This window comes from Pteropus vampyrus, unplaced genomic scaffold, assembly GCF_000151845.1.
Source record: "Pteropus vampyrus isolate Shadow unplaced genomic scaffold, Pvam_2.0 Scaffold43, whole genome shotgun sequence".
Classification (NCBI taxonomy): Eukaryota; Metazoa; Chordata; class Mammalia; order Chiroptera; family Pteropodidae; genus Pteropus; species Pteropus vampyrus.
This window is the reverse complement of record NW_011888824.1, coordinates 1064354-1076139: the sequence shown is the minus strand read 5'-3', so window position 1 is coordinate 1076139 and position 11786 is coordinate 1064354. Positions and strand designations below refer to the sequence as shown.

The 11786-nt window shown below is 38.5% G+C and overlaps 1 protein-coding gene across 1 annotated transcript in view; it reads left to right on the top strand.

The window, feature by feature from the left end:
- The first annotated feature begins 10689 nt into the window (after positions 1 to 10689).
- AKAP7 (A-kinase anchoring protein 7) overlaps positions 10690 to 11786 on the top strand; it is a 127155-nt gene continuing 126058 nt past the window's right edge. The window contains exon 1 of the mRNA XM_023529817.1: positions 10690 to 11058. Coding sequence (XP_023385585.1) covers positions 10839 to 11058 — 220 coding nt within the window. The 5' untranslated portion in view covers positions 10690 to 10838. The remainder of the gene's footprint in view (positions 11059 to 11786) is intronic.

The following is an 11786-nucleotide window of genomic DNA, read 5'->3' as shown; positions in this document are numbered from 1 at the left end:
ATGGATTGGTAAGAAATATTAAAACTTGGAGGAGACACTGCCAAGGATTCCAGATTTCAGAACTAGCAGGAATGAAGGATTAAAGGACATCTGGTTCTGATAGAATATCATTTGAGATATTGTGAGTGACTTCCCCTCACAACACCTTTTTTCTGATCTCTCATTGCCAAAAAATAATTAGAAATGCTGGATAAACTATGTTAAAATATTTGTAAAGGATTTATGGATCAGGCAAGAATGTAAGTAATCTGTGGAAAAAAACAAAAAAGAAAAGGAAAAGACTCCTGAAAAGTATGGATGAAAAAAAGATTTCTATAGAAAGTACCTTACAGGGTGATCTGATCATAAATTCCTAACTGGGTAGGGTCATGGTGGGTAGTCACGACCCAGGCATATAACTTCTTTAACAAAAGGTTTATTTTCACCTTAAGCAAGCCCTGTCCTTCATTTTTGTACATTAACACACCTTTGAAATGCTCCCTTTCAGACCCCTCCTTCTGAAACATAACTACCGTTTAGAAAGCAAATAATCTTAACTATTCTGTGTAATCCAATCCCTGCCTCGCTTTCTCCCACCTTCATGCAATCTTCCTTACTTTCCCTTCTTAATTTCAAATGCATAGAAGTTGCTGCAAAACTTATTCTCAGGAGCATTTGAGATCTTGCCACCTAGCATATGTCGTCAGTTTGGCTCAAATAAACTCTTGTAAAATTTTTCTCCAGGTTTAGACGTTTCTTATGTCGGAGAAGGTAAGTAATCTGTGAAGCTGGTTTTCACCCTAAGGGTCAACCTAAGGGACTTTAAGTTTATATGAAAATTACATGTTGTGCAGAGCCAAGTATTTATAATAATTCACTACACATATCTGAGAGTCTAATGAACAACACACTCAGTATAAGTGTGAGCAAGAAATAAATCTACCTTAAAGATCTACCTTACAGTAGATGATGTTACAAATTTACCATTGCCCTGAGACAATGGGGAAAAAAATGCCTCGAGGTTTCATAACCTCAAGCAAGTGCTTATGTGAGTTTGAAGCCAAATTCAAGCTATGTGTAGTGTTGCCAGATTTAGCAAATGCAAATAGAGAATGCCCAGTTAAGTTTGAATAATTTTTTAGTATATGTCCTAAATATTGCATTAATTTTTTTTACCTGAAATTTATATTTAATTGGATGTCCTGTATTTTATTTGGCAACCTTACCTATGAAATATAAAATATCAAATAGGGAATTTAATTTAAATTCTTCCATGTTAATAGTGCCCCCTGGTGACACAGGGGAAAAAACAAACAAACAAAAAAACATGTCCTTTTTGGAGGAATGTAACTTCAAACCAGGCTTCAAAGAATTTCCAACACAAGCTCACAATTAAAAATTCACAAAATACATAAGAAATAAAAGAAATGTAAGTAGAAATAGGGAAAAAAAGCCAGAAAGAATCATCAAATCCACAAAGACTTTAGCTATTAGGATTATCAGATATAGAATATAAAATAACATGGTTAATATGCTTAAAGAAATAGAAAAACTTGAAAACATGAGCAATAGACTAGAAGAAAATACAAATAGATCTGAAAAAGAACCAAATAGAGGCCCATGAATGAATAAAAAATATAATACCTGAAATTCAAAACTCAGTGGCTGGGGTGAACAGCATATTAGACAAAGCTGAAGGAAGGATTAGTGAACTGGAAGAACATTTGAAGAATTTATCCAAAATGAATGTCAGAGAGATGAAGAGATGGAGAATATAGAAGTTGTTAGGAATTGAGGACGAAGTCAGAATTTCTGACATAATTCAATCAGAGTTCTAGAAGGCAATAATAATAGGCAAAAGAGAAATTATAACAATTTCTAGAATAAGAAAAAGAGAAACAATGGTGAAATATTTTCCTAAGTTGTTGAGAGATTCTCAGATTCAGGAAGCCCAACATTTCCTAGCAGGTAAGTAAATAAATTCATGCCTAGACTCATAAAAGTAAAACTAGAATGCTCCAAAGATAATGAGATCATTCTTAAACATTGTCAGAGAAGAGAGATTATTAGGCAACAATAGCATATAATAGCTTTAGGTTAAAACCTTCTGAGATCCTTTTGCTATCTGGGAAGAGGGTAAAGATATTAACTTTAAATTTTTGTAAGCTCGTTAACTAGGACAACCCCTTAAAAAATCGACATAGAGAATATCACTTCCATATCACAAGAGAGGAAAAAAATGGAAGCGAGAGGTTGCAGGGGGTCTCAATCAATCCAAAGTAAGGCAAGTAAATTGGAGAAGGTTAACAACAGAGCAGCCCAGTCATTGTGGAGAATACATCAGAGACCAGCTCCTTCCAGACAGTGACATGAAACTGCTACTAAATTTCTTGTTTCTGATTAGCTCAAGATCTTGAGGTCAAATACTTTGAGATACAGCCTTGGAAATTATGGAAGTCAAATCCCTGCAAAGAAAACAAGGCAAAGACAAGATACGGAAACAACCTAAATGCCCATCAACACACAACTGGATAAAGAAATTATGGTTCACATACACACACACACACGCACACACACACACACACACACACACACAATGGAATATTACTCAGCCATTAAAAAAATGAAATCCTACCATTTGCAATGACATAGATGGACCTAGAGGTTATTATGCTGACTGAAATAAGTCAGACAGAGAGATAAATACCATACAATTTCACTTATATGTGGAATCTAAGGAACAAAAAGAACAAACTAATCAAAACAAACTCACAAATATAGTAGATGATTTGGTGATGGACAGAGGGGAGGGGCGTTGGGGGGCTGGGAGAATGGAGTAAAGGGTTAAAGAAGTGCAAATTAGTAGTTGATAGATGGTCATGGGGATGGGGAGCACGGCATAGGGAATGCAGTTAGCATTAATATGATGACTAGGTGAGGGGAGGGAGGGAGCAATTGGGGATATTTTATGAACATTACAGATGTCTAACCAATGTATTGTATACCAGAAACTAATTAAAATAAATTAATTAATTTTAAAAAAAGATAACAAGGCAAAGATTGATTTTTACAAAAAGTGAGCCACTCATAGGCTTTGGTCAGAAAATTGCAAGATCATAGATTCAAAAATATTTTTAAAAATTATCCAGGAATTTCCTAGATTTTCCATTTCACTTATATAGTATAAATGAGATGAAGCCTTGATTTGTAGTCATGGATCAGTCAACTCATCATTTATTTCAGGGAAAAAATCAAGCCTATCCTAAATACTAAGCAGAATAGTAGGCTTTCTTAATGTGCTAACTATCCAATGAGAGAATTACCTATGATGGAAGGAAGACTCTTTTAAATACCCAACACAGGTGAAAATAAAGCACAGGGGAATTTCAGAGTAAATAATATACCCATTTGGTTAGGAAAACTACATAAAGGGGACATGTGAGATGAGCATTAAAGAACGCACCAGGATCAGGAAAGACGCTGGTATCAAGGGAAAATACAACTACCATGGCTTCCAGTGCTTTGATGAAACTCAGATATGTGGCCTTCTGGCTGAGCATCTGTAATTTCATATTGTTGGAGCAATCATTGTACCCTCGGAGGTAGCAGCTTTCTATAATTTTGGTATGGCTAAATCAAGGAAGAAGGCACACGCAGATTTCCACAGAAATTACAAGTTCATGAAAGATTCTGAGGAGACGGGGAAGGCTAGTATCTTTTAGTGTGCCAACTGATTTCGGAATGCAAAGAATTTCTTCGAGTTGACATCCATGAAATTTTGTCACTGACCTGTGTTCCTGAACTACGAAGCATGAATATTTGGGCTAAGGAATAGTTTCTCTTCATAAATAAGCAATTAACAAATACTGTGGAAAAAAAGAAAAGAATAGAAAGGACCGGAACTTTTTTCTACAGGTAATGAAGAAGACATTTTAGGTGAAGTAAACATCATACACTAGAATATAGTTGTTAGAATTCTTCAAGATGTTTAGGGAAGAGCAAATTATTAGTTTACTGGATGTATTTGAAAGATGTTAGGGAATAACAACAAACCCCTTCCCCCCGAAAAATAAAGTGTGTAGAGATGAACTTTGGGGGCCTTGAGTGTATAGCTGAAGAACTCATACTTAATTTGGTAGGCAATCTGGCCATCAGAGTCCCTGCTCTTAAGCACTCTACTATGCTGCCCATGGACAATGATGCTTACTTGTAAGGCCCAGTGAGTTTTTGGTAATATATTGGATACTTGATACATATTTGACCATTAGATTTCAGCACTGCTGATAATATAAGAAGTATGACCATATACAAAGAAGAAATACAAGGTGAATAACTAATCTATTGTAGTGAGGGCCTCAATTGAGGTGATGCTTTTTATATTGTACTTTTTTTTCCCTGTAGATCAATCTAATATACTGCTAAAAAAAAAAAAAAAACATAAAATCAAACAAGTTTCTCTTAACTTGGTAAATTTATTTTTGATGTATGTGTCAAGAGAAAAAGGGGAAAAAATCCAAGGGTATTTGTAAGTATATCTGACTGGAAAGCCAAACATAACCAAAAGGATCAAGATTTAGGGACTGCTTAAGTAATGATGGTATAATACAACAAAACATAACAATATAGTGTAAATTATGCTATCTATAAAAATACCTATTTGAAATAGCTATTTAAAAAATATTAAAAGTGATAAACTATAACATTGTTTATATAGAGATTATGTCTATAAAATGTAGTATGTTTCTATAAAGTAACAAGATTCAAAGAGTCAGAGGATCTTGGGGAATAGATATCTTGTGGTAAAGGGATTTTTTGCATTTTGTTGATTATAATTATTTTGGCTTTCTTTCAATATATATAGCAAGATCAATAGACAATGAAAGATATTCCTTGAATTGAAACTACACCATATTTAGACAAAGAGCTACTAGATAATATATTCAAACTGATCATTATCTGTAAGGAAATACTTTACTGTGTATGAGAGAATGGACTAAAATCTCCTTCAGTTCTGATTTTATTTCTTAAGCTTTTTCTATTTTTTTTCCCCATTCTTACATTGTCTGATTCTAACATTATTCAAAATAAAACCTCATAATATAGTAATTATCAATTATATTCTGATTGGCATGCAAATAAGGTTAGCCTTGCCAGTGAAGTCTTGTGTGATATTGTTTGAAATATCAATTACACAACTAAAAACAAGGAATACTTAAGCCAAATACATAATACTATGACTAAATTTGAAAAGACATGAAATCTACTAATCCAGATATTAATACCCTATTAATATAATCTATGTTATTGCCTTGAAAAAAAATTATGCATTTAAAATGGACAATGAGATGTTTAAAGATAACCAGCATCAACATTTTCTAGCACATTAAGAGGACAATAAAACCAACAAATAATAATATACAGCCCTGATGACCCAGAAAATGGAATCTGACATAGTTCTTAACACTTTCCTTTTAGTATTCAGAAAATCTTACTAGAGAGTAAAAACAAAATAGCATCAACAAATCACTAATGCAGAATGGTCTATTGGAAAGTATTATGATGATTTACATGATGTATATGATACAAAAAATAACGAAGAAAAATACAGTTTCGAGCTTAGAAATCCTGCAAGATAAACTATCAAATAAGAAACTAATCCCCAGCACTAATCAAATTCAGAAAGCCTAATTAGAGCTGTTAAGCCTAATCTTCCAAGTTGGCATTTGCCCAAAATGTAGTCAGGAGCACTACTTTAGTGTATAAAAACAGAGATTATCCCAAAACAATATAAGAACATCATTATCTTCTGAGTAATGATATAAACTAGCATATACCTCATAATAAGTTAATGTTCTTTTTTTATTTGAAGAAAAAAAAATCATGTTGTTGATGAAGATGTTTTTATAGTGATTATTTCTTATTCTTACCCAGAATGGAAGAAATGTAGTAAGTATGTAATGATTCAGGCAGCTGATGAAATGCACAAGAAAAAAGATTCATATTGTTATCACAAAGATGGGAAAAGTGTTCCATTCACAGTTGTCTAATTTTCTACCACCCCAGACTCTCCCTGGGTGATGTCTTCCAAACCCAGAGTTTCTATGACCACTTACTTATATATCTATAAACTTCCCTCAGTGTCTTCTCCCAGCAAATGACTTCACCACCTATTTTCATCAAGAAAACTGACATCTTTATAAAATAGGTCCCTTAACCAAGATGCCACCCAATACTTATCAGGATCCACCTATTCTAAACTGCTTCCTTCCTATCTCTCCTACGATCGATGCCTTCATCTTGTTCTGACATTTTACCCCCAATATTACTCAATTGGTTTTTCTCTTTTACTGTATCTCTCTTTACTAGTTCCTTTCCACGGGCATTTCAATGGAATCCAGTTGAATGCTGCTCCTGCCCCTCAATATCTAGCAAAACTGGCTCGAATTCTGATGGCATGTGAAAGTCTAGCCCTCTCCTTAAGATTTCTACAAATTCTTAAAGTACTTACAATCAATAATCCGCCCCCCACCCCAACTACCACCACTAGTCCTTGTGTGCTGCGTTCTGGTTTCCACAACAAAATCACTCACACTTAAGGTTGGTGAATTTGATTATAGACTTTACTGAAGATGTCTGAGAGATCAGGGGAAGGGTCCACCACACAGCACACACTTTCTGGATCTTTCTCACTCAACTCTTCTCCCACTTCATCATCTCACTTCTCATCCTCCTCATTCTGGATTGCTCTGGGAACACCCAAGTCACCCCACTTCTAATGTCTTGGTGCCAGTCAACCCATTTTCTCTTTTTCCACATTATTTATTGCTAAATTTCACCAATTATCATCTTGTAATCTCTTAAATCTATCACTTTTATTTTATTTCTAGGCCAACACCCTAGTTCAGATTTCTGCTCCTCACACTTGGATTCCTGCAGCACCACAGTGAACAAACTAGACTTGGGGATTTGACTCTCTGCCCTTTCCATCAAATTCTGCACAGATCTGAAAGATGTCTTTCTAAAGCCATCCTTAACCATGACAGTTTCAAGGTCAGAGTTCTTTAACAAATCCCAATTCTTATGTAATAAAGTCCCAATTGCTTAGCCTGGCATTTAAGACCTTCTATAATCTGGTCCCAACCTAATTTTGCAGCCTTATCGTTCAGTCCTCTGCCACGTGAACCAGTCAAACTGGTAGACCCACTTTCTTTTGCATCTACTTGTACAATCCTGCCTCCCCAAGCCTGGAATGTGTTACCCCCATGCTCCAGCTCTCTTAATCCACTCATTTTCAGATCTGGTCTAAAATATTACTTACTCTTACAAGCCTTCCTTGGCTCTCTAAGTCCACAGAAATCTTTACCTTTTGGACACACTATCTCATTTTTCTTGATCCATATTAGGGTATCAATAATGTCTGTTTGCCAGGGACTGAGGGGGCTTCTGGGGTCATGGGACTTTCAGTGCTAAGACTGAGTGGTCCTGGGAAAACTAGTACAATTGGTCACCTTATCTGAAATATATGTGGTGGGAGTTCTAGGGCAGGAAAGGAAAGCAGTACTTTTTGTGAATGCCTACTGTGAAAATTCAGATGGCAGTGTTGGCCTCAGAAACTCCAGGAAGGGTAAAGAAAGGTGAATGAGGACACTTGCTGAACCTAAGGATAAGCCTGAGGCTGAGACTTTCAAATGAACACTTTGCTAAAGGGAACCTATTTCTATAGTTCCTTCATTTTCCTATATTTTATTTTCAAGGAGTTAAGAAAAACAAGGGGGAATAAAAAATATATTCTAAGTAATGGAATTTTAATAAGGAGCTAAGTGGGTAGGAAAAGTATAAATCTTAGAACAGAGAGGAAAATCTAGATAGGTAAACAACTTTTCTCTTTTATTGTTATTTTGGAAACAGAATCAGAGCTATTCACTACTATGAGAATTAAATGAAACACACAAGTTAAAGTCAAACTTTCTGGAGGTTTTCTGATGCCAAGTTGAAAGCCAAAGATTAGGTAAAACGGCAGCAGATGAACCAGTCAGAGAATTGAGTTAGAGGTTTGGAATATCCTGAGTCACCCTGGGTCACCAAGGGTCCCACCTGGCTTTCTACTGATATTTGACCATGTTCTGTAGAACTGCATGACTTCATCTTCTTTAACCATTTACAGCTGTCGTTTACTGAGAGGACCAAAGAACCTCTGATAAAGTTAAATTGTATATCGAGACCCACAAAATGGAGGCAGCCCCAGTGGCCCAGACAAAGTCACGGATCTAACCTAAGTCAGCCTGCACTTCTGGGAAAAGCCTCACTGTCAAGGAAACATAATATCAATGACAATCCTACAAACAGTTTTGGATAGTATACCTTTCCCTAGCCTGATAAGGACCTTTTAGCTAACTATGCCAGTTCCGTGTTGCCTCTTCAAACGTTCTATAAAATTTACTCTTGCCCCATAATCCTTGGGAAGCATCTCCACTGCTTCTAAGGTACTATGCTCCCCTAATCCATGGATTGCTTTCCCTTGAATAAAAGACATCAAACTCTTTTCTAAATTGTTTTAACGTTGTAATTTGACACCTCCTAGAACAAGTATTAAAATAGCATCAACTCACCTGTTTGGTAGAAATGCATGGGGACAGAGCCATATCACTCTAGAGAAATGAGGGACTTCAGAGAACTTGACAAAGAGAAAGGAGGCTGGCAGGATGAATGAGCCAATTTAGCAACAGGCCCTGAAGGTCAGAGAGGGGTCATGGAACTAAAGTAGTATGGTAGCTCGAACCTGAACATTTCTGATAAAAACAAGAAAACAGGCCCCAAATGGAGTTGCTTATGCTAAGCCCTACATCAGCAAACGAAGATTTAATTACAGTTTTGGCTATTCCAGACAAGGGATCTTAAACCAGTCAATCAGGAATCACCTAATCAACACTAGTTAGGTAATCTGTCTGATAGACTCCTACTGTCTCCTAAGGAAAAGAGACCTTGCCATAACAAATTTACTTTTTTGCCTGGTATAACTTCCTAGTTCCTGCTTTCTTCTGCCTATAAAAATCATTTAGTACAGCTCCTTGGAACTCCTTTCTGCTAGATTGGATGCTGACTAATTCATGAATCATTTAATAAAGCTGATAAGATCTTTAAAATTTACTCAGTTGAACTCTGTTTTATAAAACTTTCAATCCAGGTACCTTGGCAGTGTACACTATCCTCGTGGGAGAAACAGTGCTGTTGTGTGTAAAGGCACGTGCTAGCTCAACGAATTCTAGCACTCTCAGAGGTCCAAATAATCTGTGACATTACCCACCCCGCCCTATCCCTTAAGCAGAGCGTAATTTACAGGAGAGGACTTGGTCTTCTAATTTGCAAGAGACTATCACCCTCAAGTCTGAGAGGATCTACCTCAACCAGCTGAACCGACATTAAGATTACCCTTTATATTGTTTCTTATTCTGAAACTTATTTGGGTATGTTGCTTACTTTCTATTGACGAATCTAAGTATTTAAACATATCTGATGCTCAAGAGTTTTATTTGTTCATACAACAACATTGAGCAACCTCTATGCATTTGGGAGTATAAAGATGTTAACAGTTTCTTCTTTCAGGTGGTGACTAGGAAATATATGGTGAATAGGGTTGCTTGATAAGGTTAGTTACACAGATAAGTTATGGAAATTTGTTATCTTTACAAAGGGAAATTTATGTCCTGCTTTTAGGCCAAAAAGGGGAGGGCAGAAAGTTCTCCCAGTCTGTTTCTTAATTGCCTTCAACTCGAAATAATCCTTATGCAGAAGTAGCATGTTTTGGGGTGGCATAGTCTGATCCCTTTTGATATTAACATGGATTTCTTTTTGCAGCTTTTAGTTTATTACTTATTGCAGTTATGTTTCTTTCTCTGCATTAGATGATCAACTCTTTAAGAAAAAGACCTGTTTTATTCACCTGGTCAACCTCAGGAGGGAGCTTAGGCATTTGATAAATATTAGGGGAACCTATTACACCTTTGTAATCAGTCCGTAATTGCTATGTGTGTGCACAAGCAAATAAACTTGCTAGAATTTTTAAAATGTGAGAGTAGCAAGCTTTATGACTTGTGTATGATCTATTATAGTTGTGCTGAGGTCTTTGCTTCCATCCCCATGTAGGATGCATTCAAGATAAGCCAAGTGTTATTATTCGAAAAACAGGCTAACTTGTTGAGAAATACCTAGTTTTCTTAATGCATGGTTGCTTAGCACTTATAAGAAAAATTCAGTAGAATTCTGTTCCAAGGTCAAAGTTGTTTTGTTTGTTTTTATAATTAAATTTCCTTTTATTCCATTTTACTCACACCAGTGTTTTAATCTTCAATAACCAGTAGCCGGTTCTGTTTAATCTGTAGGCATAAAACCATTGTTAAAAATTTGAGACGGCCACAATTTGGCTTAAAAATTAAAAAGCAAAATAAATAAAATATCTGACTATACAGGTGGCCAAAGTGTCGTTTCTGTACAACTCGCTCTTTCCAAATATTTTGTAATCAGAACTCTGTGTTTTGAATGCTGTCTGCAAAACTAAACACAAGGATCCACAGGAGACCCTAAGCCAGGAAAAGCTTTCAGCCGGGTCCCAATCTCACCCCTTCAAAGCGTGGTACGGGAAAGGCGGGGCCACGGGAAATAACAGAGGCAGCTAAGGCCGCAGGGGCCGCCCCGCTGCAGGGTGAAGGCGGGGACTGAGCACCTAGCGGCTCCCGCTCTTCGCCGCGCGCGGGTCGCCACTCCCCACTGTCTCCCACCCCCGCGCGCAGCCCGAATCCGGGTTCGGCCGCCGCATCTGGGCAGCTCCTTCTGCCCGTTGCGAGAGCCCGCCCGGCCTGGGCATGCACCTTCTGCGGGGACAGCGGCTCTGGGGGCTCAGCGCCTCCGCAGGCCTGGTCGCCGCGGCCAGAGCCCGCGCACCGCCCGCCGGATCCCGGCCCCGCCATGGTCTCCGCCTCCGCCTCGCGCGCGGTCCTGGGCCGCTGCTCCGGGCCGTCGCCTCTGCCGCCTGCCGAGACGTGTGGCCCGGTAGTGCCGCCACCATGGAGCGCCCCGGAGCGGGTGAGCCGGGGCTGCCGAGCCGGCCGCGTGGGGCGACCTGAGCCTGGCGGCGTGGGCCCCGCTCCGCGCTCGGCCTCCGGCCGCGGGGTGCAGCGGCCTCGCACCCACCCCCGGCGCCCCCAGCGCGCGGAGTCTCCTGTCCTTCCCTCAGAGCAGGACTCGGTGTAGCGCCGAGGACCCCCGTGCAAGGGGGTGTGATCAGTGCTGCTTGTAACTACGCGTTTTAGTGCACGCACTGTTTGTTGTTGGTGCGGCGGGAGGCGAGGGATGTGAACCCACCCCAAGTTTCAGTTTTGTCTCTGCTTTTCTGGTCTCTGACTCTTAGTACAGACTTGTTGCTGTCACACACCCTCTGACGGTGCGTGGTCCACAAAACCCAGAAAAATCGCGGTTTTTATCCTACATCACAAACATTAAAGACCTGACCCACCACACTGTTTCGTTTAGGATTTTCTTCTAGGTGTAGAAACGACCTTTTTAAACGGGCGCCAAATCTGTAGCAGGGCCCAGTATTAATTGCCAGCTTAGGTCAGCATTTACTGTGAACTGAAGTTTGTTCGTTGAGCGAGTTAGGGTTTAGGCTTTCGTGAAAGGGACCAAGAGCCAATTAGAAGGTGCTCTGCGAGCTCTTTGTAGTATAAACGCATAAAAAGATAGAAAACATTAAAATGTGTTATATAATAGCCGTTAACTACTGTAAATATGTTTACAATTATGGGGAAAATCTT